Source organism: Sturnira hondurensis, unplaced genomic scaffold (assembly GCF_014824575.4).
Source record: "Sturnira hondurensis isolate 20B ecotype Veracruz unplaced genomic scaffold, ASM1482457v3 Scaffold0007406, whole genome shotgun sequence".
Taxonomy (NCBI): Eukaryota; Metazoa; Chordata; class Mammalia; order Chiroptera; family Phyllostomidae; genus Sturnira; species Sturnira hondurensis.
The window spans coordinates 11,268,119-11,295,654 of NW_028080037.1; the positions used below are offsets into that span (position 1 = coordinate 11,268,119).

At 52.8% G+C, this 27,536-nt stretch overlaps 2 protein-coding genes across 4 annotated transcripts in view; one reads left to right on the forward strand and one right to left on the reverse strand.

Moving 5' to 3' along the window:
- The window catches only part of HNF1A (HNF1 homeobox A), a 17,832-nt gene extending 1,865 nt beyond the window's left edge, over positions 1 to 15,967 (forward strand). Inside the window, exons 2-10 of one of the 2 annotated variants that reach the window (XM_037052275.1) lie at positions 5,165 to 5,364; positions 7,391 to 7,577; positions 7,986 to 8,227; positions 9,106 to 9,257; positions 9,355 to 9,556; positions 9,863 to 10,054; positions 13,011 to 13,132; positions 13,218 to 13,362; positions 14,632 to 15,967. In XM_037052275.1, coding sequence (XP_036908170.1) covers positions 5,165 to 5,364; positions 7,391 to 7,577; positions 7,986 to 8,227; positions 9,106 to 9,257; positions 9,355 to 9,556; positions 9,863 to 10,054; positions 13,011 to 13,132; positions 13,218 to 13,362; positions 14,632 to 14,759 — 1,570 coding nt within the window. In that variant the 3' untranslated portion in view covers positions 14,760 to 15,967. The remainder of the gene's footprint in view (positions 1 to 5,164; positions 5,365 to 7,390; positions 7,578 to 7,985; positions 8,228 to 9,105; positions 9,258 to 9,354; positions 9,557 to 9,862; positions 10,055 to 13,010; positions 13,133 to 13,217; positions 13,363 to 14,631) is intronic. The other variant, XM_037052276.1, reaches the window with a different exon arrangement.
- Positions 15,968 to 16,327: 360 nt separating this feature from the next.
- Positions 16,328 to 27,193, reverse strand: CUNH12orf43 (chromosome unknown C12orf43 homolog). Of its 2 annotated transcripts, none has more exons than XM_037052278.1 (6): positions 27,023 to 27,193; positions 23,349 to 23,391; positions 23,072 to 23,170; positions 18,341 to 18,414; positions 17,706 to 17,796; positions 16,328 to 17,239 (listed from the first exon to the last, which is right to left on the reverse strand). In XM_037052278.1, exons 1-6 carry the CDS (start codon positions 27,144 to 27,146, stop codon positions 16,894 to 16,896), a joined length of 777 nt encoding a protein of 258 aa, XP_036908173.1. In that variant the 5' UTR covers positions 27,147 to 27,193; the 3' UTR covers positions 16,328 to 16,893. The 2 variants fall into 2 exon arrangements, with proteins under 2 accessions (XP_036908173.1, XP_036908172.1); XM_037052277.1 differs by having other exon boundaries at positions 16,328 to 17,242.
- Positions 27,194 to 27,536: the final 343 nt, after the last annotated feature.

Genomic DNA, 27,536 nt, shown 5'->3' on the forward strand with positions numbered 1-27,536 from the left:
GGCGGCTGGGAGAGGATGGGGCTGGGCCAGACCTGCTCAGGACCCCAGAGGGGACTGGGGGCTTTCAGGTGGGAGTGAGGGACAGGGGGTGCCGAGGGTCTTTCTTACCTGGCTGGCTGGGGCCTCTTGATCAGCAGCCCCTTTGGAGGGATGGTAGGTGGGGGGAGGCTTGATCCACAGCACTTGAGGGGGGAGCAGAGGTCAAAGTGCTCCCTGGGGACCAGCAGAGGTGTAGAAGCTGAGGGAGAGAGGGGAGACATGGAGGAAGAGAGAGGACATTAGGGGAGACAGAGAGAGGCGTGAAGAAGCAGAGCTCAGCAGAGGAGTCGAGGGGAAAGAGGGGCTTACACGTAGTGGGGAAAGGGGCTAGGGAGAGAGTGAGGTGCCCCAAGCTGAGAGGAGGCTGGAGTGCTCCCGCCCAACCTGATTGGGTTTTCTTTAATGCTAACAGCATGCTATTTACTTTCCATTTAAATTTGAGATGTTGCTATAAATTATCAACCAGCTCCTTGTTCCTGCGGAGTTTATAACTAACTACCTGGGTTACTTATTGTTCAGGTAACAAAAGGGATCTGAAACCACCCTGAGGGCAAAAAGTGTGGCCGTAGTCTCAGGGCACTGGAAGGAGAGGGGTGGGGGACCCCTGATGAAGGCCTGGGCGGTGGGGGAGTTTGAAGCTGGAAAGGATGGTTCAGAGGCAGGACTTCTGTGGAAGCCACTGCTCCGGTGAGGACAGTGTATATGAAGAGGCAGAGTGGCTCCTGGGCCCCAGGTCTCCCCAGGGGCCCTGTGCATGTGACCACAGCAGATGTCCACCCCTGGTTCGCTGCGTGACCTTGGACACGTCTTTTCTCTGCTTCCTGCCTCCGTTTTCCTACTTACTGGACAATGAGAAAAATTCACACTCCCTGCCCTGGCTCCCTGGCCTCTTCCTGAGGGACTGACCTCCCTCCCTCACTTTCCTCCAGCCACACCGACTTCACTGATTCCTACCCCAGGGCCTTTGCACATGTTGTTCCTTGTGCCTGGAACCCTCTACCCACAACCCATTCCTTCTCCTCCTTTTGCTCAAATGTCACCTCCTCACGGAGGACCTCCCTGACTGCTTCATCTGAAGGTAGGCTCACCCCAGTCACTCTTCAATTAACTTCTTTCACTTTATCATTCCTTATCATTCCTTCCTCTGTTTTCTATCTCCTGCCATGAAAACAAGCTCTTCCAGGGCAGGACTCCTGTGGCCTCACTCACCACTCTTACCCCTGCTCTCCAGCCCTGTAGGTGGCACACAGCATGAATGAATGAGTGACTAGGATTCTCTGAGGCCCTGGGGACCTACCTGCTGCTATGGCCCAGGGGGAAATCTGTACCCGGGGCTCCATCCTGGGTGTCTTCCTAGCTCCTCCCAGTCCCTGAGCAGTTCAAACCTCAACCTCCTAGGTCTCTGATCCTCTCCTTTGGGCAGTACCAAAGCAAAGAGACCCAGGAAGATGGTGGCCACAGTGGGACAATCTGACATCCCCGACTGAGGCCAGCCTGCCTGGGTTCGAATCCCAGCTCGCCGACTCTAGCACAGGCAGGTGATTTCACTTTTCTGAGCCCCAGTTACCTCGGCAAGGTGGTGATAAGAACAGGGTTAAGTCGCCTGATGACATGTAGGGTATATATGTAGTAAGTAGAGTAAACGGTTGCTATTATGAGTCATCCCATTTGACAGATGAGCGAATGGAGGCTCAGAGAGGCAAAGTGACTTGTCCCAGGTAACTCTTGCAAAGCAGTCATGCCAGGACTTAGACCCGGGTCCTGCCAACCCCACCCCCTGTACAGCACCCTGGAGGCTGCATGCCTGCCCTTGATGTGCTGATTTCCCTTCTGGTCCTCTGCAGTCATTCTGGCTGTTCGGCTTCTCCATCAAGTCGCCTCCCTGCAGTACTCCAGCGAGCATGGGGGCGTACAAACGTGTCAAACTCGTTTCCTCCTCCAGAGAGATATTTACCGTTAGCTCTATTCCACAGCTGAGGAAACTGAGGCACCCGGAGGCTGAGCAGCTTCCCGAGGCCACCCGAAGTAGTGGAGGAGCTGAGACTCCCACTGAGACGGATGGCCCACACTGAGAGCTCAGTTCCCCTGCACACACGTGGGTGGGCCTTCAGGGTGGTCTCCCAGCTCCACAGCCTTGGACGCACTGAGACCCCAGAGCCCAGCGAGTTTAAGTCCCAAATCCTTAAACATCAAATTGAGCCCAGAATGGGTGGGAGGCAGATGTGGGCGGATCTTGCCCTGTGCTGGGCCCTCTTCCCCTGCTGTGGAGCCAGGGGGCCCAGGACTACGTTGTTGGTGATGAGTGTAACTGTGTCGTTCTGCTTGTCCCATCTTTGAACCGCATTCAGTTCTCCCAGGAGCATGGAGGCAGCAAGGGGTTGCCGGCATGGGTTTCCGGCCCTGTTCCAGCAGTGGGGAGCAGTGGTGGGACTGGAACCCAGTTCCCTTCGATTTTCTGGCCTGTGAGAGCAAAGGCTGGGGATAGCTGGAGACTTGGTCTCTTAGTTCTGATGTGGGGAGACTGTCCCTGAACGGAAGAGCCAGGTCCTTGGAGCTGCGTGTGTGAGTGTGTGTTGGGGGTGGGGAAACAGAGGCAGGGAGACACGGAGACCACATAAGGGTCCGGGGGACAGTGGCAGTACCAGGAGGGGCCGTGCGGAGAGGAAGGCTGGGCTCAGTCTCTCTGGGGAAGAGAGGAGGTGGGGGGGCGGGGTGCTGAGAGAGTGATCGCAGCAGCGGGAGGTGGGGCGCAGCCCAGCTCCAGGGTCAGATAAACTTGTTTGCCGTGGAGCACGAGGCTGGACTTCGCCCTGCCCTGCCCTCCCAGCTCTAACTGGCTCCCAGGGAGCCAGCGTGGTGGAAAAGCCAGGAACCCAGGAGACCCTGAAAGCAGGGAGGCAGTGGAGCTTGGGGAGAGGTCTGGTGGAGGGGGGAGGGGTGTGTGCAAAGTGAATCCTGGTGAATTCATTCTGACAAGTGAGGCTGCCTGAACCTCAGTTTTCTCACCTGTGAAATGGACATAGGCGTAGCACTGACTTCCTAAGGTAATTGTAGGATTTAAATGACAGGCTTTGGACACCGCATCTGGCTCACAGAAAATACTCAGGAAACATTAATTTTCTGGGCTATTATGTGCATGCAGATGGCATGTGGGTGTACTGACTGCTGACCGATTTCAGTGCATCTGCCCCTACCTTCCTTCCCTCCCTGTCCAGATGGGAACTGCTGATAAAAATGGAAGAAGTCAGAGGGCCAAAGCCGGTGAAAGGCTCTGGGTTCCGGAGTCTCAGATGGGCGCTGTCAGGGGGACAGGCAAAACTGGTCCTCTGAGAACCAGGAGAAGGGCCTGGGGAAAAGGCAGTGTGGGGTGGGAGAGTGGGTTTCAGAGCCCTGCAGGGCTTGTTTGCTTTCAGTATTTTAGAATTCCGTTTTAAATATTCTCTATGCATATGTCAAATGTTAGGCATCATGTTTTATGATTTAAAGAGTATGGGGGAGTGACAGAAAATGGCCCCTCGCTCCATCCTCAACACCCCCTTCCCCTCCCGAGGCCACCAGCGTTGCCGCGCCCTCTGAGTCCTTGCCCTCTTTCATGCAAACACAAGCAAATGTGTAGGAATCTTTTATCTCACTTTAAACTCCACGCAGAGAGCAGCCCAGCAAGCCTACCAGACGAACCCTGCCCCGTTGGGCGCACGGAGCGCTTCCTGGATGGGCTTTCGCGGTGGCTCCACTGGAGGCGCTGCGCTTCCTCCGCATGGTTTTGCCGGACGCTTAGGGGGTTTCCGATCTCTGGCTGTGGCCACGTCTCAGGGTGATGCATCACTTCCTACACATGCCACTTGCCACACGGGCATGTATCAGATATCTCGGATTCTAGAACCCACCACTGATTCAAGGGTGTGAGAAGGCAGGCTCTGGAATCTGGGAGACCGAGGTTCAAATCCTGGTTCAACATTGGAGCAGTGAGCTGCTTTTCTCTGCCATGTATTCGTAACAGGGGCTCAGGACAGAGTGAGGGCTAGACGGAAGGGCTGAGACAGAGCAGGAAAGGAAGAGAGAATCTGTGTAGTAGAGGCGACCTGCCCCATCCATGCCTTCTGCAGCAACCAGAGGACAGGAACACGACCCAAGGACGGCCTCAGATACCCGAGTCTCTCTAGGGAGAGACTCCCGGCCCAGAGAGTGGGCTTGTGGTCCTCCGACACGCACACTTTTCTTACAGCAAGTCCTCTGAACGCCATCCCATGACTTTGTTGTAAACCATACACCTGCCCCGGTGCTGGGGGTAGACTGGCCGGGCCACTGCCTGGGGTTGAGTGCAGAACGTCGGGCGCTTTTCAGCCCCTTGTGATTGTATCCAATAGGCGAGCTTAGAACTGAATCCCTTCAGCTGGGATGGGGACTCTGCTGGGCTGGCCCTGTGACCTTGGGCAAGGGATGCAAATGACACAAGCGCTCTTAGCTTCAGTGGCCCAGACTGCAAAGTGAGAGAATCACATTTCTCTCCTTTTTCAGACCTATTTTTTTTCCCAGTAGGTCTCCCTCATCCATCCATCCACCCTCCCACCCACCCTTCCACTTGCCCACTGGTCCACTCATCTACCACCTGTTTACCCATCCATGGTGTACCTGTCCATCTGTCCACCCATCTACCCATCTATCCATTCACTCATTCATTCATGCAAACACCAAGGACGTAATGTATGTCAGGCCTATTTTGGGAGCTTTACAGTCTCTCTCAGTGGATCAGACACAGTCCAAAGAACCTTTCCAGGTGGGATAACAGGTCTCAAAAGGAGGCGCAAAGGTGAGAACTGTCCCCATCAGGCCTGTGCTGCTTCCGGTGGGAGTTTGTTCATAGGTCTGTGTGATCATTTCTGAACCTTTACCTGTTCTTGAGTCTGTGTGGGGCTGGCTGGGGCCTGTGACCATGTTTCTCCCATGTCTGTGTCCCCATGGCCACGTGTCAGTGTCCCTGTGTCCCGGCATGTGTGCTCCTGAGTCAGGGTGCAGGCCCTGGACTCCACACCTGCTTTCACCCACAACCCCTACCCCCAGGGTGAACGGGGGTCCTAGCACCCTGGGCCCCGGCAAGCAGGCCCTGACCTTGCCTTCCTCCCAGGGAGGACCCGTGGCGTGTGGCGAAGATGGTCAAGTCCTACCTGCAGCAGCACAACATCCCACAGCGAGAGGTGGTCGACACGACCGGCCTCAACCAGTCGCACCTGTCCCAGCACCTCAACAAGGGCACCCCCATGAAGACGCAGAAGCGCGCCGCCCTGTACACCTGGTATGTCCGCAAGCAGCGAGAGGTGGCCCAGCGTAAGTAACAACCAACTGCAGCCCGTCTTCCCTGGCAGGCCCGGGACTGTCTGCAGCCTGAGGGTGGGGGCTGGAAGCTTCACCCCCCCTACTACTCAGATAGGCAGACTCAGGGGAAGTCAGGGGGACTCAGCCAGCCTTTATTCCCTATTCTGTGCACGGCCCTCTGGGGGGTGGAAGTCGGGTGGGTTTTGGGCATCCAACGGTGAATAAACTGGGCCCCTGCCTTCCAAGCCCTGTGTGGTGGACAGGGGAGGAGGTCATTACCATACAGTGAGACATGTAATGTAACATGGTAACGAGAACAGCAGGAGCTATAGTTTACAGGCCCCCTTTGGTGTGCTGGCTCAGTGCAGAGGGCTACAGGAAGTATACTTCGAGGTGCTGAGCTGGAGGTGGAACAGAGAGTAATTCTTTCTTCCTCAGGGTGGCGAGGGCATCAGGAAGGCTCACACCAGAAGTAGGACATTTAGACTTAATCTTAAAGTGTGGGTCGAATTTTGACCCATGGAGATGTAGGGAAGGGTGTTTCAGGCAGAAGGAACAGCATGCGTAAAGGCTCAGAGACGAGGTACCTGCTTGGGGAATCATCCACTGCAAACCCAGCACGACCTGGGCGCACTATCTTTCAGGGGAGAGTGGATTTCCTCACTCAGGCCTCATACCCCACCGGAGTGCACTTTCATACTTTTGAGCCCGTCTATGTACAAAATAACTTCTACTGTTTCTTTTGATTAATTATACAGGTTTTTAAAAGGCAATACACACTGTTTAAAAAAAAAAGAAAACAAAGATTTTACGATAACAGTTTGATGACCTTCTAAAGCAGCCACTGGCATTCTCAGTCTTGCCAGCATCTTTCTAGAGGATATACTAGCCAAATCCATGCATCCTGGACTCAGAATCTTCCTCCCCTTTCATAAAACTGCCCTGTCATTTGTCTGTCCCTTACCCTTGGTGGCCTGCTCAGGGATAATCTGATGGACTAATTTCCACGAAAGTGGAACCAGCTGACAAGGGCTGGTGGGTCTCTTCTCTCCTGGCGAACGCTGCTCTTTAAGCTTCATTTCCAAGTCTGGCATGTTGAACACAGCTCTGAATCTACTCAGGAGATATGACTCAATTCTCCTGCTCTACTGTACAACCCTATAACATGTTTCCTTTTTTAATCCTTACCTAAGGATATGTATTTTTTAATTTTTAGATTTTACTTATTTATTTTTAAAGAGAGTGGAAAGGAGGGAGAAAAAGAGGGAGATAAACATTGATGTGTGAGAGATACATTGATTGGTTGCCTCTCACATGCCCCCAGCTGGGGACCTGGCCTGCAACCCAAGCACGTGCCCTGACTGGGAATCGAACCAGAGACCTCCAGGTTTGCAGGCTGGCACTCAATCCACTGAGCCATACCAGCCAGGGTCCAAGGATATTTTTTTATAAAAACTGATTTTAGAGAGAGAGAGAAAGGGGAATGGGGAGGAAGAGAGAGAGAGAGAGAAACATCAGTATGACAGAGAACATTGATCAGTTGCCTCCCATACATGCCCCAATTGGACACTGAATCTGCAATGTAGGTATATGCCATGACCAGGGATCGAACCCACTATCTTCTTGGTGCACAGGATAATGCTCCAACCAACTGAGCCACTCAGCCAGGATAGAAATTACTTTAAAAAAATTTTTAAAGGAAAAATAGTGAGCCTCCCTGTACCTTACCTGTAAAATGGGATGGCATACATGTCAAATGTGACAAATGATGATGCTTACCTGGAGCCTTGTGAGATTCTATCCTGGCTCTGCAGAAAACCATGCAGAGGTTGATTAGTAATGCCTGCCTTGGACACAGGTGTACATGTGCTGTGTATCTGTCATCTCTGGATTAGGTGATTTCTAAGTCTAACTGTACACTCCTCTGGCCCAGCAAGCTCCCTGGGCATGAGAAAGAGTCAGGAGCATGGTCATGACCTTGGTCAGACGGGAAGGTGGGAGTGGCTGGGGCCCTGCTCACAGCTCTCTGTGCCCACAGAGTTCACCCATGCTGGGCAGGGTGGGCTGATGGAGGAGCCCATGGGAGATGAGCTGCCGACCAAGAAGGGACGGAGGAACCGTTTCAAATGGGGCCCGGCGTCCCAGCAGATCCTGTTCCAGGCCTATGAGAGGCAGAAGAACCCCAGCAAGGAGGAGCGAGAGGCATTGGTGGAGGAGTGCAATAGGTAGACGGGCTGGCAGTTAGCAGAGTGGGCTGTGGCTGGGCAGGCAAGGCTGCGGAAGGGGAGGGCGGCTCTCCGTCTTGAGGGGGGCACCCCAGTTTCCACTCCTGCTCTGTGTCCAAAGCCTAGCTCTGTACCTGGCACACTCCCCACAACCCAAGCAGCTCTTGCGAGGACGCTCATCTCATTCATCCTCACTGCAGCCCGATGGCAGTTCTGTCACTTTATGACTGGAGACTCTCAGAGAGGCTGTCACTCATGCAAGGTCACACAGCAGGAGTGGGACTGAAGCCCAGGTCTGCTAGCCTCAAACACTCAAAGAGAGCCCTGCTCCTCCAGACTCTCCCCACAGCCTCAGGAGAGGGTTCCTTTGTGCATGGCCGGGGGGCTCACAGGTGGCTATTTCTGCAGGGCTGAGTGCATCCAGAGAGGGGTGTCGCCATCCCAGGCACAGGGGCTGGGCTCCAACCTTGTCACAGAGGTGCGTGTCTACAACTGGTTTGCCAATCGGCGGAAGGAAGAAGCTTTTCGGCACAAGCTGGCCATGGACACTTACAGCAGTCCACCATCGGGGCCAGGCCCGGGCCCCGCGCTGCCCTCCCACGGCTCCCCCGGCCTGCCCCCATCAGCCCTCTCCCCTGGTAAGGCCCACGGTGAGTGCTGTGTGGGCAGTGGGTGGAGGGAACCAAGGGGGATGTGGGAGAGTTGGGGAGTACCACCCAGGTGGCGAACGGTGCCCAAACCTCTTAGCACTTCAGTTTGGGTCCACTCCATTCTATTTACACTACTCTATCCACCCCACTCTTTGCCACTCAGCTGATACATCTGTCACCCATTCCACTCCTGTCTATGCACCCCATTCCACCCACTGATCTGGGTCACTTCAGTTCGATCCATTCATTTCAGATGAAATCCACTCAACTCATTTCAGGTCAACTCAATTCCGTTCTATTCCATTCAACTCACTGTAACACAGTTTGTTCCTTTAAACTTGGTTCAGTTTAACCCAATTCAATTCCCAATTGACTCAGTTTAAATATAATTCAAGGAAATTCAGTTAATTTTGTATAGCTCAGTTCCATTCAATCTAATTCGATTTGATTCCATTCCATTCAACTCAAGCTCGATTCAGTTTAGGTTCAATTCAAATGGATTCAGTTTCATTCAACTAACTCCTGTTGAATGAATGCAATTCATTTCTATGCAATGAATGCAATTTCTTTCTATGCAATTCAGTTTGCTGCAGTTGAATGTATTAGCTTCAGCTTTTATTTTTTATTGAGCACCTATTGCATGTCAGGTGTAGCCCTGGGCAGCAGGGCCATGGAGCTAGTAAAATGCAACCCTTGTGTTCGGGGGTTGGAAGTAGTCAGCACAGGGCCTGGGGGGAGGCAGACATGCAAGCGAAGTTTGCTGGCTGCACAAAGAAGAATGGGGCAAGGGGCCGAAGCAAACCAATGCAGTTTGGAGCGATGAGGGCCCTGGAGGCAGGCAAATGGGGTGCTGAGGCTGGCTATTGCTCCCGCCCCAGGTGTGCGCTATGGACAGCCTGCAACCAGTGAGGGGGTGGAAGTGCCCTCCAGCAGTGGCGGGTCCTTGGTGACAGTATCGGCACCCTTGCACCAAGTGTCTCCCACAGGCCTGGAGCCCAGTCACAGCCTGCTGAACACTGAAGCCAAGCTGGTGAGTGTGCCTCCCCCTCTTCCCCTGGCTGGGAGAAGCAGTCCCTAGGGAAGCAGTGGGGGGCCCTGCTGTCACTCAGCTTGGCTTTCCCTCCAAGGTCTCAGCAACAGGAGGTCCCCTGCCTCCTGTCAGCACCCTGACAGCACTGCACAGCTTGGAGCAGACGTCCCCAGGCCTCAATCAGCAGCCCCAGAACCTCATCATGGCCTCCCTTCCCGGGGTCATGGCCATTGGGCCTGGTGAGCCTGCCTCCCTGGGCTCTACATTCACCAACACAGGCACCTCCACCCTGGTCATTGGTAAGCTGGTGGGATGGGGAGCATCTGGGTGGGGCCCCAGGACCTTTGCACTGTGGTGGAACCCAGGGCTCCAGGGAACCTAGTTAGACCTACTTCCTGCTGACATAATAAGCCAGAGGCTCAGAGAAGGGGAGTGACTAGCCAGGGCCACCTCAGTTAACAACAGGTTCTAGTGCAAAGGTACCTCCTATCTGTCACAACTCCTCCCCCAACCCACTAGCTCTGGGGGGCAGGGAGGGCACCCCAGAGGGCCTGGGGAGGCAATGGATGCAGTAGCGTGGCTGACCCTGGGCCCTCCTGCTCCAGGCCTGGCCTCCACGCAGGCACAGAGTGTGCCAGTCATCAACAGCATGGGCAGCAGCCTGACAACCCTGCAGCCTGTCCAGTTCTCCCAGCCGCTGCACCCGTCCTACCAGCAGCCACTCATGCCCCCTGTGCAGAGCCACATGGCCCAGAACCCCTTCATGGCCACCATGGCCCAGCTGCAGAGCCCCCACGGTGAGCACGGCGGGGGGGATAATCTCCGTGCATGTATGCTGTGTGCGAGTGGATACACATCGGGGTATTCATCAGTGTTCAAGGTGCACACCCATGTCCGAGGACACGGGTCACAGTCTCTCTCTGAGCCCTTGGGGCTGTATGTATTTCGGAATTCACTATTTTCAGATTTTTGAAAGGTATGTTGGTGAACACACCATATATTACATAACTCTCCCAGCTGGGTTTGGGGTTACACTCTCAACAAGCACCATGATTTGATTTCTGCAGCAAAAGGTAGAATTCCACCAAGTAGATTTTTTTATGGGTCATACATACAAGTTCTTTGGCTTCTACATTTCCCATACTATTCTTACCCTCCCCCTGTCTATCTCCTACCTACCATCTATGCTACTTATTCTTTGTACCTTTTCCCCCTCTCCTCCCCTCCCACTCCCCCACTGGTAACCCTCCAGGTGATCTCCATTTCTGCGGTTCTGTTCCTGTTCTATTGTTTGCTTAGTTTGCTTTTGTTTTTGTTTTAGGTTTGGTTTGTTAATAATTGTGAGTTTGTTGTCATTTTACTGTTCATATTTTCATCTTCTTTTTCTTAGATAAGTCCCTTCAACATTTCATATCAGAAGGGCTTGGTGATGATGAACTCCTTTAACTTGAATTTATCTGGGAAGCACTTTATCTGCCCTTCCATTCTAAATGAAAGCTTTGCTGGATAGAGCAATCTTGGATGTAGGTCCTTACCTTTCATGACTTGGAATACTTCTTTCCAGTCCCTTCTTGCCTTCAAGGCCTCTTTTGAGAAATCAGCTGACAGTCTGATGGGAACTCCTTTGTAGGTAACTGTCTTCTTTTCTCTTACTACTTCTAAGATTCTCTCCTTATTTTTAATCTTGGGTAACTTAATGATGATGTGCCTTGGTGTGTGCTTCCTTGGGTCCAACTTTTTTGGGATTCTGAGCTTCCTGGACTTCCTGGAAGTCTATTTCCTTTGCCAGATTGGGGAAGTTCTCCTTCATTATGTTGTCAAATAAGTTTTCAATTTCTTGGTCTTCCTCTTCCCCTTCTGGTACCCCTATAATTCAGACATTAGAACATTTAAAGATGTCCTGGAGGTTCCAATGCCTCTCCTTGTTTTTTTGAATTCTTGTTTCTTCATTCTTTTCTGGTTGAATGTTTCTTTCTTCCTTCTGTTCCACACTGTTGATTTGAGTCCTGGTTTCCTTCCCTTCACTCATGGTTCCTTGTGCATTTTCCTTTATTTCACTTATCATAGCCTTCATTTTTTTCATCTAACTTGTGACCATATTCAACCAATCCTGTGAGCATCCTGATCACCAGTATTTTGAACTGTGCATCTGATAGGTTGGCTATCTCTTGGTCGCTTAGTTCTATTTTTTTCTGGAGCTTTGATCTGTTCTTTCATTTGGGCCATATTTTTTTTGTCTCGGCATGCCTGTTACGTAGTAAGGGGCGGAGCCTTAGGTATTCACTGGGGCAGGGCAACACATCACTGTGTTGTAATGCTGTATGTGGGGGAGGGGTCCAAGAGGGAACAATGGTGCTTGCTCTGCTCTCTACCGGATTTCAGTCATTTTCCCCTCTTCCCCCAAGCAAACTGGGCCCTTCTGGTGCTGATTTCCCAGTAGGTGGGTTTTTGTACATTCTAGGAACCTGTTGGTCTCTCCAATGAAATCTCCTGTAAGGCTGGGAGTTTCTCCCACTGCCTCAACCCCCACAGGTGCTTTCAATCAGAGATTTGAGCCTTTATTTCCCCACCCTGGAACCCTGGGTTGTGAGGTCTGCATGTGAACAGGGGACTGCCTAGTTTGCAATCTGCTGCCTCGCCGGGTCCACCAGCCTCCCCGGTCCTCCAGCCGCTGCCTGTCTCTGCCTCTCCTGCTGGTCTGGATGAATGTTTCTTCTCTAACTCCTTGGTTGTCAGACTTCCAAACAGTTCGATTTTCTGTCAGTTCTGGTTGTTTTTGTTTTTAAATTTGTTGTTGTCCTTCTTTTGGTTGAGTGAGGGCGAACAGTGTGTCTGCCTATGCCACTATCTTGGCCAGGTTTACCAGTTTATCAAAGGCTGTGATGAAGGACACAGATGACCGGCCAGATGGAGAGACACAGGATGAGGTCTGGGAGAGTCCTGAGCACGGGAGCTGTTCCCGTGGAGTTGGGGTGTGTCGCCCTCCTGGTGTGTGGTTGTGTTCACTGACCCAGAAGCTCCATGATCCCCTACTGGTGGGATTTCATGGCGTTTCCTCACGTGAGCACAACTGATGATTACCAAGTAGATTAATAAAGACGTAAATAGCCTCACATCAGACTCAGGTCGGAGTCTGCCACCGAACAATTGTCCTAGGTGCTGGTTTTCAGATCTTTTTGGAGTTTGGGACTGGGGATAAGGAACTGTGGACCACTGTACACCCCTGCGAGTATTTACACGTGTGACGGGGTTGGCTAGGGTTTTGTCTGTTGGTGTGAGACGTGTCTGTTTTGGGGGGGACAGCTGTAGGTGAAACTTCAGGTTACATTTTGGAGAGGCGTCCTGGAGGTGGCGATGGGCTGGCCTCTGCCCTGCTCACCCCCCAGGGGGCACCGCCCTGCCCCACCCCAGGGCTGCACTGAGTACAACGCACCTGCGCCTTGTTTTCCCTTTCACTCCCGTTGCCTTCAGGTGGTGGGAGGAGCTGGGTTTGGGTTCTTGGCCTTTCCTGGGCTTCTCTCCACCCAGCCAGGCTGAGCAGGCCCTGGTAGTTGGGGAGAGAGGCCAAACCCTCTATCTGGAGCTCCGTGTTGGAAATCAGCCCTGAGTCCCATAAGGCCATTTCCCAGGCCTCGCACCCTACTTCCCCCAGAGCACCCAGCCCTGAGGCCACCCTGGGAGAGGTCTGGCCGAGCCCAGGGTGCCACATCTGTGTCCTTCTCTCTCTTCCTCCGTCTTCTCCCTCCTGCACAGCCCTTTACAGCCACAAGCCAGAGGTGGCCCAGTACACCCACACGGGCCTGCTGCCACAGACCATGCTCATCACCGACACTGGCAACCTCAGCGCCCTGGCCAGCCTCACCCCCACCAAGCAGGTAAGGCCCAGGGCTGCCCGGCCCCTCCCTCAGGCCCGTCCTCAGAGAACCCCCTGGGGACTCAGGAGGCTGCTCTATTCCCCAGGTCTTCGCCTCAGACACCGAGGCCTCCAGCGAGTCTGGGCTTCACACGCCAGCATCTCAGGCCACCACCATCCACATCCCCAGCCAGGACTCCGCTGGCATCCAGCAGCTGCAGCCTTCCCATAGACTCAGCGCCAGCCCCACAGGTGCGCAGCCTCGCCCCGCCCTCTCCTTTGCTGTGTGGGCAGCACGTGGGGCACACGGGGTGCGGGGCAGGAGGCAGATTTGGGAGGGCACCCCGTGCTCCCCTGAAGTGAGTCAAGAGGGGTGTGAAAAATGGGAGCATCTTACAGAAACATCTCATGACCTGGTTAAGGAACAAGACGAAGTCATGGAAGAGGAGGAAATTGGGGGGATGGGGGCCACACGCGGCTCATGGGTGTGCTGGTTTGGTTTAGGGTTTAGCACTTTTTGAATCGTTGCCAACATTTAAAAACTAGGGGCTTTCACAAAGAAATCCAGATTTCTCTGGGAAAATTGGAAGGACTCACGTTCCCACATAGTGACAGAGTGTGGGCTTACCAGGCTACGTGTCCTACTCAACCCATTCATTTCCCACCCTCTACAGTCTAAGTCTGCAACCTATAAGGTCACAGTGCAGACCAGGCACTTTAGAGCCAGACTGCCAGGCCCCAGGGCCCGGGGCTGCTCCTTACTAAGTGAGTGACTTTGGGCAAGCTGCCCGCCCTCTGTGAGCCTCAGGTTCCTCCATGCAGCTCTGGTAGCTGCAGAGACAGTTACCGAGGGATTCGTGGTCCAGGCTCTCTGCTTTCCCCACGAGGCATGTTCATTACCCCCATTTTACAGGTGAGAAAGCAGACACTTGAGGTGAGGGACTTGGCCTGCTCTCTTTTAACCACCTGATTCGGCCAGGCTTCTTCCGAGACAGAGAAGCAATGGAAATACATGTACATTTAAGGAGCTGNGGGGGGGGGGGGGGGGGGGGGGGGGGGGGGGGGGGGGGGGGGGGGGGGGGGAGCTGATGGGTCCAAAAGCTGTGGGGCCAGTCAGTGGGTTGGCCGTGCAGGCAGGAGTGGACACTGCAGGTCCTGCCTAGGCTCCCGAGGCCTTCAACTGATTGTGCAAGGCCCACCCACATTATGAGGGGCATCTCCTTTACTTAAAGGCAAGCGACTGTAGGTGTTAAAACAAAATGCCTTGCCAGCAACCCTTTGATTGGTGTTTGGGTCAGTGACTGGGCACTATAGCCTAGCCAAGCTGACGCATGTTGCCGGGGCTTCTCCCACATTCCCACTAAAATGGCCCGGGGAGGCTAATCTCTGGGTGGCCCCAGAGCCCAGCTGGGGGCTAATAAGACAAGGTCCTATCTCTCCTGTCCCAAGCACCCCCAGGGATGAGTGGGAGGGGTCAGCATGAGCTTGGCAGGCGGCCAGCAGCTTCATTTGCCTCCGCAGTGTCCTCCAGCAGCCTAGTGTTGTACCAGAGCTCCGAATCCACCAACGGCCACAGCCACCTGCTGCCGTCCAACCACAGCGTCATCGAGACCTTCATCTCCACGCAGATGGCCTCTTCTTCCCAGTAACCATAGCAACCGCCTCCCAGGGCCTGGCACCTGGAGCGTGCACGGCCTGCTGGGGTTGGGGGTGGGGTGGCCAGAACATCTGAGCCTGCACAACTTTTGCTCCCACGGAGCTGCTGCCCTTCCCTGGAAAACTGTGCCTTGGTCCCCACGCATCGCTGCCAATGTCACAGAGGGAGGGTCCCGAGGTGCCCCCATCTGAGCAGAGCTGCTTCAGTGCACAAGGGGGCCTGTGGGAAGCTGGAAGCAAAGCCTGATCCTGGCAGGGCATGGGAGGGGCTGTTCCTGCCACTCTGTGTAAACCTTGTCCCTTGGAACAGAGTGGGACAGGCTTGGGACTCTGGTGCCCCCAGCCTGGGCCTGTGGAAAGCCCCAGCACCTCAAAGGGGACTGCCAGCCACTCTTCTCAGGATACAAGCCTCTATAGCTGTGACTCACTCAGCTCTGAGAGTGGCTCCACCCTGTCACCTATGCCCTGTCCAGGCCACTCCATCCTGTCCCCCTTCCTGCTATCAACCCACATGCCCACTGGAACCCCCCCATGCCCGTAACTGAGGGGCTACCCTGCCGGAGGGCCTGCGGCTCAGATGCTGATGGCAAAGGCACAAGGGGCTCTCCAGCTTCCCTCATCCGGAGCCATCCCTTCTCCAGGACCTCATGACCTCCAGTTTTCTGGGACATTCATCACCTTGTTCCCAAGCATCATGCCTTCTGATGCCAGCCCGGCTTCTTGCCTCTGCTGAGAAGCCCCCTCAAGGCTAGGAAGTCATTCTTGCTCCTGTGGGAGCCTCGCGACTCCGTACCTGGTGCTAAGTCCTGGGGCGGCAGCTCCTCTGGCCTCTGGGGCCACGCAGACCCTCTGCTGGTCAGGGGAGAAGCTGCTGAGCTCAGAGGGCAGCAAGGCCTGAGCAGCTAGCAGAACAGAGATGCACAGAGAGGTGACCCCAGCAGAGTGGCCGCCTGTGTAGACCAGACTGATGCCTGGAAGCCTGGGGGCCTGGATGGCTGAAGGATGGGGAGAGGTCCAGGCGGATGCAGCCCCAAAGAGCCTGAGAGTGTAAACCCAGGGCTCTGAGGCTGCAGCAATAACCTGGCCCTTGGAGACCACCTCCGTCTCAGGGCTGAGGCAGCGTTGCAGCCCCTGCAGTCTGCAGCCAGCTAAGGGCAAGCCTGTACATTATTTAACTTTTAGTAAAGTAAACGAGGAATGTGTTAGAAATTTCTTGCTCGTCCACACGTCGCCCGGATGGGTTGGGTAGGCAGAGGCAGGCCAGAGGTGGGAGGAGAGACAGGTCCAGCATACACACTCCCACACCCCACCTGCCTTTCTAGCTCTGCCATATCCCCAAGGCAAGGCAACAAAGCCAGAATTTTACCTTCACCTTGACCTTCTACTCTTTGCAGGACAGCCCTGGTGTACAAAACCCAGTCCACAAGTGCTGTGACACTTAAAGTCTTAAAGCTGGGGTGCAGAAACCCACCTCAGATGCAGGCAGGTGGACTCTCCTGCGGGATGTTTTATTTAAAGTGTCTCATTAAGACTCAGCATTGACCAGGAGACAGCCCCTAAGTTGCTTTGTCACCTGTTCTGTCTGACAATTTATTTTTGATAACCTGTTGGGACACGATTGTGTAGCATGTTCACAAACGTGGACGGAGAAAATCCTGGAAAACGAGGGGATAAAAACTTCTTTTTCAATGTTATATCTGGTCTATGTAGCACAGAGGGAGAAGTACAAACTGTTTGGGCCTTGGCACCTCAGGGACCCCTCCCTCATTTCCTTACAGCTGTCCCCCACACTAGGCTGAGGGGGCGGGGAGAAGGAAAAGGTCTCCCTTCACTCGTCCCCTGCAGACAGCACCGGGGAGATGGGGTTTTGCCACTCGGCATCAGTCCTGAATAACTGGAAGGCTCCTTCCTCCCAAGACCATGGAATGTTCTGGTACCACAGGTCTGCCCCAGCCCCCCCCAGGGAAGCACAGGAGGTCAGGCTTTGCTTGAGCTTCTCACTCTACAACCATGGCTTTGCCCTGACTCTTGGGCAAGCCCAAATCATGGGTCCACAGTCTGGGCTCGCCAGCCGAGCCCCTGGAAAGGCCCATCACAGTGGGTGCCTCGTCACTGGGACTGGCTGGGTCAGTTTGCAGGCACGGCTTCTGCACTCTTGGACAGTGGGCACAGGGAAGCCTCACTGGCCTTCTTTGCCTTTTTCTTCTTCTTCTTCTTCTTGGTCCCAAGTGACACATCTCCATTGAACTTGGCTGACTCCTTTTTCTGCTTCCCGACTGTGGCCTTGCTTGCGGTGCTGGTGGCTGTGGTCAAGTCCACACTGGCCTCCTTCTTGGCTTTCTTTTTCGACTTTTTCTTCTTCTTCGTCTCCTTTTCCACCTTCACAAGGCCATGGATGGCGGACTGCTGGAGAATGTCAGAAGCTGACACAGCTGCCTCCCGGCACCGCTGCCGCTCCTCATCACTGTCCTCGCTGCTGCAAGGAGAGGGCAGTCTGGGTCAGCTGGGACGCAGCCCCAAAGCTGTCGCCAGAGAGAGGCCACAGGGGCAGGCAGGAAGAGAGTCCAGGCTCAGGAGTGAGGCAGACCCGGGTCCGACACTGGCTTCTCTGCCTCCTAGCCAGGTGACCTCTGGAGTAACCTCTCTGATCCTCTGTGTCTTCATCTACAAAACGGGGATCTTCACGGACCCCAAGCCTCACAAGGATGCCCAAGGGGTGAAGCATTTGGCACAACACAGGTGCTCGAAAAGCAGTAAACCTCCAAAGCCACCCCTGGTTGAACCTCTTCCCCTCCCACAGAGGGTACCATTTCTGACAGGAGCTCCCCGACGGGGCTCCTCCTCGGCCTGGACCTACTGAGGTCTGCTTGGCTATTCTGGGACACTGGCCAACACAGAAAATGGGCAAAAACAAGGGAGGAGAGGGTATGCGACCTCACCTGGAGCTGGAAGGCAATCGCTTTCGGCGGGGCTGGGGAGCAGCTTTCTTCTCGGGGCCTTCAGGGACAGAGGTAAAGAAGAGGCGGAAGCCTGAAACCCAAAGGGTCAGAGTCAGCACGCCCAGGTGCCAAGGTGCCCTGCCTGCTGCCCTCAAGGCGCTCCTCGTCCAGAGGCGAAGACCCCGGACCCGCCCTGTCTGACCACAAAGTGACGCCTCATGTGATGACGGGCATGCTTGGGAACAGCTGGGGCCAGAGGACGGGGCGCTGAGGCTCGGCAGCTGCCAAGCCAGGTCAGCAGTGTGGAAGCCAGCAGGGGCCTCCTGCCTAAGGAAGCTTCAAAGTGGCAGATGAGTTTGGCACGGGACAACAGGCTCAGACAGGTGAGGCTGTGCGGCGTGGAGGAGAGGCGCTCCTGCTCAGGGCCAGACAGGCGAGGGCAGCTCAGGCCAGGGCCTTTGTGCCTCAGAGCCCCAGCGTCCCTTCCAGTGCCCCCCCAGGGGAGCGTCATCATTTTCCCTGCCTTGGAGCAGGCTGCATGGATGAGAGACGGTGATGTAGCATCTGTCTCTCCCAGCCCCAGACACACGGCAGGTGCTCAGTAAACACGGCTGGTACTAAGCGTAGCTACTCACCATCATCCTCCGGGGGGGCTTTCCGTGCCTCAGCCTTTGCTGGCTCCTTTACAACCTCGGAGATGGTAATGGAGCTAAGGGAAGGGGAGATGGTTGATGGAGGATGAGATTTGGGGTACCGACAGACATTGAAAAAATTTTTATTTTACTTTTTGATTTTAGAGAGAGGGGAAGTGAGGGAGAGAGAGGAGGAGGGGAACATTGATGCAAGACTGTGCCCTGACCAGGGGACCGAGCTGCAGCGCAGAAATGTGGCCGGACCAGGGGTCAAATTGGTGACCTTTCGGTCTGTGGGACAATGCTCAGCAAACTGAGCCACACAGGCTACGGCTAAAAGTGTGAAACAATTTTTTTTTAAATGGAGGGGATGCGGCATGTCATCTTAAATGCAAAGGCAGACAGCACACTGGCCTGAGGCGCAGGCCAACCCTGTAGCCATACCCTGCCGAACAGCCCCTGCCAGCCCACACTGCTCTTCTTCATTTGCTCACACCCTGCTTTATTCCAGAAAACGCTGAGGGCTTTTAAGATACTCACAGCACAACAACATGAATATAATTTCAAGGAGGGAAAAGAGAAAATAAACGCAGGAGGGACGGAAAGAGCCCAAGTGTGCTTTGGAAGTCCTGTACGCTCGCAGAGAAAGGACACGCATTTTACCCCCCCACCCCCACCCGGGAGCTTCCCGACAGCAAGCAGGAAGAGGGGTGTGGGGCCAGTCTGGAGAGAGGGTTCAGAGGCCTGCTTAAAGAGCAGAGGGGGCCTGGTTTTAATTTTTTTATTTTTAATTGTAAAAACAATTTGAGATAGCTGTAGATGGATATGCAGGTCCAAGAAAATATACAGATGCCACATGCTCTTTGCCCTGTTTCTCCCTATGGTAACACTGGGCATAACGCCACTCAGTATCGTGGCCAGAACGCTGACACTTGATATAATCCATTGGCCTTATTCAGACTTCAGAGGGCTGGAGTTGTGGGTTTTTTTAAATTTATTTTATTGATTATGCTATTACAGTTGTCCCATTCCCCCCCTCCTCTTTATTCTCCTCCACCTTCCAAACTCCCTCCCACTTGCATTCCTTCCCTTTAGTTCATGTCCATGGGTCATACATACAAGGTCTTTGGCTTCTATGTTTCCTATACTATTCTTACCCACCCCCTGTCTATTTTCTACCTACCATTTATGCTACTTATCCTCTGTACCTTTTCCCTCTCTCTCCTTCTCCCACTCCCCCACTGGTAACCCTCCAGGTGATCTCCATTTCTGCGGTTCTGTTCCTGTTCTATTGTTTGCTTAGTTTGCTTTTGTTTTTGTTTTAGGTTCGGTTGTTAATAACTGTTGAATTTGTTGTCATTTTACTGTTCATATTTTCATCTTCTTTTTCTTAGATAAGTCCCTTCAACATTTCATATCAGAAGGGCTTGGTGATGAACTTCTTGAACTTGATCTTACCTGAGAAGCACTTTATCTGCCCTTCCATCCTAAATGAAAGCTTTGCTGGATAGAGCAATCTTGGATGTAGGTCCTTGCCTTTTATAATTTTGAATACTTCTTTCCAGCCCCTTCTTGCCTGCAAGGTCTCTTTTGAGAAATCAGCTGACAGTCTGATGGGAACTCCTTTGTAGGTGACTGTCTCCTTTTCTCTTGCTGCTTCTAAGATTCTCTCCTTATCTTTAATCTTGGGTAACTTAATGATGATGTGCCTTGGTGTGTTCTTTCTTGGGTCCAACATTTTTGGGATTCTCTGAGCTTCCTGGACTTCCTGAAAGACTATTTCCTTTGCTAGATTGGGGAAGTTCTCCTTCATTATGTTGTCAAATAAGTTTTCAATTTCTTGGTCTTCCTCTTCCCCTTCTGGAACCCCTGTAATTTGGATATTGGAAAGTTTAAAGTTTAGGAACCTCCTGGAGGTTCCTAAGCCTCTTCTTGTTTTTTTAATTCTTGTTTCTTCATCCTGTTTTGGTTGGATGTTTCTTTCTTCCTTATGGTCCACACTGTTGATCTGAGTCCTGGTTTCCTTCCTATCACTATTGGTTCCCTGTACAGTTTCCTTTATTTCACTTTTCATAGCCTTCATTTTTTCCTCTAACCTGCGACCATTTTCAACTAATTCTGTGAGCATCCTGATCACCAGTGCTTTGAACTGCACATCTGATAGGCTGTCTATCTCTTGGTTGCTTAGTTGTATTTTTTCTGGAGCTTTGATCTGTTCTTTCATCTGGGCCATTTTTTTTGTTTTGACGTGCCTGTTATGTAGTGAGGGGTGCAGCCTTAGGTGTTCACCAGGGCAGGGTAACCCACATCACTGTCAGTTACTGTCACTTCATCGTGATGCTGTATGTGGGGGAGGGGTCTGAGAGGGAACAATGGTGCTTGCTCTGCTCTCTGATGGATTTCAATCACTTCCCCCACTTCCCCCAAGCAAACTGGGCCCTTTTGGTGTTGGTTCCCCGGGTGGGTGGGCATGTGTATGTTCTAGGACCCTGTTGGTCTCTCCAATGACCTCTCCTGTGAGGCTGGGAGTTTCTCCCAGCATGTCAACCCCCACAGGTGTTTTCAATCGGTGGTTTGAGGCTTTATTTCTCTGCGCTGGGACCTGGGGGTTGCGAGGTCTGCCTCGCCCCCCAGTTGTTCCTCCCAGTTTATCTGCACTCGAATGTGGGTCTGCCAGCTGCAGTCTTGCTGAGAGTCCTCTCTGGCTGCCCATCTCCGCCCCTCCTAACAGTCTGGATGAATGTTTTTTCTTTAACTCCTTGGTTGCTGGACTTCCAAACAGTTTGATTTTCTGTCATTTCTAGTTGCTTTTGTTTTTAAATTGTTGTTGCCCTTCTTTTGGTTTTGTGAGGAGGCTCAGTGTGTCCACCTATGCCTCCATCTTGGCTGGAAGTTCCCAGAGGCCTGGATTTTGAATTCTGGCCTTGTCATTTACTAGCTGTGTCCCCTTTGGCAAGTGACTCCACCTCTCTGAGCCTGTGCTACCCATCTGTACTCTGGGAGTCCCTAGGTCTTAGGGCTGTCACAGGATTAAGGGAGACAGTGGGTACCCAGCACTTGCACAGAGCCCGGCCACAGCAGGCAGTCAGTGGATGGCAGCTATGAGGACAACTGCTGCCGTCATGACCCACGTTTCACAGGCCCTCTGACCAAAATAAACCACCTCTCCAGAAGCACAGAGCAGGGAGAACTGCCGAGACCAGCAAGCATGCTCTGGTAACTGCTGACAGAGGAGTCACCGTGCACCACAGAGAATGATGCTCGTGACACTGTCCTCACAGCTGACACAGCACTGCACTGGGCGCTCTCCCCTGACTACCTCGCACATACGCCCAGGGCGGGCCCAGAAATCCCAGACAGGAAATTGGTCTGAGAAGTCGCACGAGAGATGATGCCGCCCAGGTGCCTGATTCTGACACAGTGTCCAACACAATAGTCCAATGTCGGTCCCTCAGGTATGTCTGGTAATGTCTGTAGACAGTTTTGATGTCACAGCCACTGGGAGAGTGGCAGCAGGATCTAGGGCGTGGAGGCCCATGACGCACAATACAGCCCCCACAGCCAAGAGTCATGCAGCCCAAAACGCCAGTGGCGCTAAGGCTGAGAACCCTTGATCGCACACGAGGGACCAACTGGAGCATCACTAGGTCTCTCTGGAAAGAAACACTGCTGGGAATATCCTGACCCTGGTCAGTCAACTTCCTGCTGGCTTTCCACCTGCAGAAGCGTCCAGTCCAGGGCCGGGTGGGTCTTGTTTGGCCTGAAGCCAAACGGTCACCAAGAAAAACTGCTCCCACAGCTTGAAGTGCCAACTGGCCTTCTCAGACGCATTTCCCACATTCCTTAATTGGAGAACTGGGACCATGTCTCAGCGTCTCAGGCTGTGGACCTGTGGCACGACACCCTGGGAGGGCTTACTTGTCCTTTTTGATATCCACTTCCCAGTGAAGGACACTGGCTTGAACATCCTCACCTCCCTTTCAAAATCTGCTCTGCCAATCAGGGATGGGTCTAGACCAGCATAACCAGAGACGTGTCCCAGGTTACCTTATCAGTCTTCCAGAAACAGAGGCACTGCAGCCTAGAAGTTGAGTCTAGAAACTTCTGGCTGAAGAAAGTCCACACTTCTCTTTACTGCACGTCTGCTCAGAGCCTTGGGTACCTAGTATGAACCCCAGTCTCCATGGGCACAGAAGGGTGTGCGGACTGCAGCATCTCCCAACTTCTGTGTCCTCAGAACCTTTTCCTAGTCACACTGTGGACTAGTCTTCCCTGGGGCCTATTTTAGCAATGTTGACCTAGACCTGGACAAGTTGTATTCTCAAGCGTGAGAAAGAGAACTGGTACAGGGCCTGACACACACAGTTCTGCGGTTCCCCTGCCCATTCAGGAAGGAGCTCTTGCTTCTCGGGTTCCCCTCTCATCCCACTGCAGCGGGACCACACAGTGCTTAAGAGCAAAGCCTTCGGAGGCAAACACACCCGGGTTGAGTCCCCACCTCGGCTCCTTATTCCCTGTGACTTCAAGAAAAGGCTTTTCCTTGCTAAGAGTCTCTGTTTCCTCATCTAGAGAATGAGAGGGCCTTCGTGGCCAGGTGATTATGAGTGCCATAGGTGACATATGCCACCGTGCTGGCCACAGCGCCTACTTGCGCTATGCAAGCTCCTAGCTAATGTAAGCCATTACTGTTCTTACTCAAGAGGGTAGAAAAAGAAAAGGTACACTTTTAGTTACCTGTCCAGCAGGGCTCCTAGCTTCTTGGCGACGTGGGCTCGGAACTCGGGGGTGGTCTGAAGCTCATTGCCGTCTTGCTCATGCTCATCCACCTTCTGCCTACAACATACACAGAAGGGCCTCACTTGCTGCCCGCTCAGGAGTTGCCCTGTGAGGGCAGGGACCACACGTGTCCTGTTCGCCCCGCTATCCCATGGTCTAACCTAGCATTGACACACAGCAGGGAGTCGATGTTTGTTGAATGACTATACGAACTTGAACCCAGAGTGTACAGTACCTGAGGCTCGGCTGGGTGCTTGGCAACCGACTGTTCACAGCATCTGTGGAAATAATGAAAATCTGAGGCATTTGAGGAGGACGTGACAATAACGATACCTGTTGTGTGCCTGGCGTGATTTTAAGTGATTCACAGGGATAACTCATTGCATCTTCCCAACCACTCCATCAGAGGGGTGACCGTTGTCTCTATGTGGCACAAGAGTAAACTGTAAAATAACTCAGCCAGAGTCAAACAACCAGTAAGTGACAGAATTGGGATGAGGACAGTCAACTAGCTCCAGAGCCCTTCTCTTCAGCGCCACGCCGAGCAGGCAAGTCCAAGGTTAATTTGATTCCCGCATTTATTGAGCTCCTACTAGGTACCTACCTCGCTGTGTGCTAAGTGCTGTGGAGGACAGAGAAGGTGGCTCCACAGCCATCACACCGATCACACTTTTCAAGCCAACACACTGGGGATTCCTGGCCTGGTGGCCATTCACCCACCAAACACTGGAGGGTGTTCTAGCAGCTAAACAACTTAGACGAAGATCTCGGCCCTCATGGAGCTTACATCCTAGCTAGCAGAGAGAGATGACAAACACACACACAGAATTATATATGTAAAATTAAGTACTAAGTATAGGGAGAAAAACACCTCAGGGGAGGGAGGTAGGGAGTGCTGGGCAGGGAGGGGGTCACTGATAGGTGACATGTGAATAGCAATGTAAGGGACAGGTGAGGGAAGAAGCCAAGTGAACACCCATGGAAGTCTTCCAGGTGGAGGCATGAGAACCTGCAAAGGCCCTGAGGCAGAATCTGTCTGGTGTTTTTTGGAGTCAGCAGGGCCGGTGTGGCTGTGGGAGAAACAAGAGCTCGTGGGGGCCAGTGTGAGGACCTGGGCCCTGAAGGAAGGGAAGGGCCACTGGAGGTTTCTGCACAGAGGACGTACCCACACGCATGTATGATTTTACAGAATCCCTCTGGCTGCCACGTGGAGACAGAGTTAGTGGGGCGAGGCCAGAAGCAAGGACTTTGCTGCAATAAATGAGATGTTACAAAGTGGCAGGACCCTGGATATTCGTATTTTGAAGATGGAGTCAACACGATTTTGCCGCTGGACTAGACAGATGGTGTGAAAGATGAATGGAAGGTTTTGACTTGAGTAATGGGACAAAATGTGCTTATATACTTAAGGGGTTACCTGAACAAAACGGACACTTGGTAACTCTGGACCCAATGCAAGGCCACAGTATTAAGCAACTCCAGAAAACACAGTTGGCACTGTGGTCTGTGCCCATGTTCTCTGGACCACAACACAATACAAAGGGCCTGGTGGTCCTGAGGTCGGGAATGTGAAACCCTGGAATGGACAGTCTTTGCACACCTGGTCATGGTTCTTGAGCGTGTAATCACAAGGGAGAAGGGCACTTCCTCCATCCAGACTACAGCGCAATAGTTGTGAGGTGCTGTTATGCCACAGAAGCAGGGTTAGACTCCAGCCCCAGAACAGAGTTCAGTGAAGCCCTGCCTCTTCCACTGACCAGCCGTGTGACCCTGGGCAAGTCCCTTTCCCTCCCCCAAGCCTCTGTTTCCTCATCCACAAAATGGGGATAAGATAACAAAACTTCCAGTTAGTGTGAGGACACAGTGAAGTTTTATACTGCTTTGAACACTGCATGTTCACCTTCTCCTTGGCTTTGTGAGCTACTGGGGCACACGATCTACCTTTTTAAATCTTTATATCCCCAGCTCTTGGCAATGGTGTTTTGCCAAATGTTTACATACCTTTATTTAAGTATATGTTCTCCTAAAATTAATTTTCAAGCTGAAAAAAAAAGGCTGGGATCTCTTAAGAATAAATAAATAACATCTTTAAAAATAATAAATAACCCTGGCTGGTGTGGCTCAGTGGATTGAGTGCCAGCCTGTGAACCAAAAGGTCGCCGGTTCGATTCCCAGTCAGGGCACACGCCTGGGTTGCAGGCCAGTTCCCTGGTGGGGAGCACGTGAGAGGCAACTGATCAATGTATCTCTCGCACATTGGTGTTTCTCTACCTCTCTTTCTCCCTCCCTCCCCCCTCTCTAAAAAGTAAATACAATCTTTAAAAATAAATAAATAAATAATAAAAAGGATTGAGAGTTGGGCAGGAGGGAGAAAGCCATCCATGTCGCAAAACCAGCTACATAATTGCTGCCGTTTATAGGGTCCTTACAACGTGCAAGTGCTGCAGATGCGTCACTGCAGATGCGTCATTGCAGAGGCGTCATCGCAATGACTTCTCAACCTGGTGGGGTGTTTACCTTTTACAGATGAGAAAGTTTAGGTGCAGTGAGATTTCAGTATCTTGCCCAAAGTCTCACCACTAGTGAGTGATGGAGACGGAAAGGCAGATCTGTGTACAGAACAGATATGAAGAGAAAACTACAGGATTATGGTGCCCGGGGGGTGAGAGGGTACAGTATGGTCTGGAGCCTACCTATGGGAAGCGCAGTGTGGCAGGACAATGAGGAAGGCAGACAGGCAGGGAATGGATCGCCAAAGAGCCTGCAAGTCCGCCTCAACAAGGGGGGTGGGGGGCGGTTAACCATGCCTGGCAATGGCCTATGCTGGCAGTCTGGTAAAGTCTTGACCCCTTCTTAGAATAATGTCCTAAATGAATAAAATAAAACACATAGCCTGGCCGGGTAGCCCAGTTTGTGAGAACGTCGTCCTCATACACCAAGATGGAGGGTCCAGTCCCCGTTCAGGGCGCATACAAGATCAGCCAATGAATGCATGGATAAGTGGAACAACAAATCCATTTTTCTCGAAAATAATTAACACACACACACACACACACACACACACAGTATTACAAGAAATCCAATGATATTGAAACAGTAAAAATACAAATCTGGCATACTAATATATATGCTTTTTAAAAAATGCATTATATAAGATCTAGAGATTCTTTAGATCTAGGGACTACAAACGATCATAATTTTTAAGCAGGAATGAGTGTAAATAATTCTCCCCAACATTTTATTGTGAATAAAATATTTTCGCGTATCTGCAAAGACGGTGATGGGACATGAAAATCTGTAACTTTTGATAGGACAAAATAACAGGTATTGTCCAAGTCACGTGTGGCTTGTGGCTCATACAAGACATGGGAAGGGATGCCAAACTTCCAAGAGGGGTTAATGAAAGGAAAGATGAAACACTGTTCCCGTTCCACATTCATGTACCCTCTGGATGACGACTCGGTACCCCGATGGTGAGGGGTTTTACCCTTATTCCGGGGCACCAGGGAGTCCCGGTCAGGGCCGTGCTGGACACCCGCTCCCTGGCAGCCCCAGGGTGCGAAATGTGCTGCGGGCGGGGAAAAGCTTTAAGTGAGAATCCACAAAGTGGGCTGTCCCAGTCATTTCGGAGAGGTAGCGGGCTGCCCCGTGTGCGGTAGCGATGATGGCCCAAAGGGGGCTGAGTCAAAAGACGTTCGGGTGCCTCAATTTCCCTGACTGGGACAATGAAACAACCCACACTGCAGCCGCAGCTCACGCTTTGAGGCCGAGCCCCATCTAGTCCTTGCACATCCCTCTCTCCGGCAAAGAAGTCGAGTCCCGATGACTCCAGCCTCCACATCTATCCTCTCGGGCCCCACGGGAAGATCCCGCGCCCTCCGGCCAGACTGAGGGAACCCAGCCCCCTACCGGTTCTTTTCCTTTCCGGCCCTCTCGGGAGCTGCTGCAAGCCCCAGGCCGGAATGGCGGCCTCGCGGCACCGCGCCAGCTCCTCCGCATCGCTGCCACTGCTGCTGCTCTCCAAATCGCTCATGGGACCGCGGGGCGCCGTCCTCTTGAACCGCCGCAAAGGATGGTGGGGAGCGCCCCCACTAGCGATACCCCTCGGCGACCGTACCTGGGAGTGGAGGAGCGCAGGGCATTGTGGGGATGGTAGTTCTCAGACTCAGACCGCCAACGGCCATTGAATTGTCCTGGGAGCTTCCCCAAATGTAAGAATTTAGAAGTGCCACAGAGATCATCTGCTCCACTCCTCTCGTTTCTTTTTAGATTTTATTTATTTATTTTCGGAGAGAGGGGAAAGGAGGGAGAAAGAAAGGGAGAGGAACACTAATCGATTTCTTCTCACATGTCCCCAGATTGGGAAGGGGCCCGCGGACCCAGGCATGTTCCCTGACTGGGAATTCAATCCGCAACATTTTGA

Coding starts and splice junctions, on each gene's coding strand:
- CUNH12orf43 (XM_037052277.1), bottom strand. CDS start 27,146: ATGAGCGATTTGGAGAGCAGCAGCAGTGGCAGCGATGCGGAGGAGCTG. Junction 23,171..23,348: donor AGCACCCAGCCGAGCCTCAG/GTACTGTACACT, acceptor TGTATGTTGTAG/GCAGAAGGTGGATGAGCATG. Junction 17,797..18,340: donor AGCCCCCCCGGAGGATGATG/GTGAGTAGCTAC, acceptor TTTGGGTTTCAG/GCTTCCGCCTCTTCTTTACC.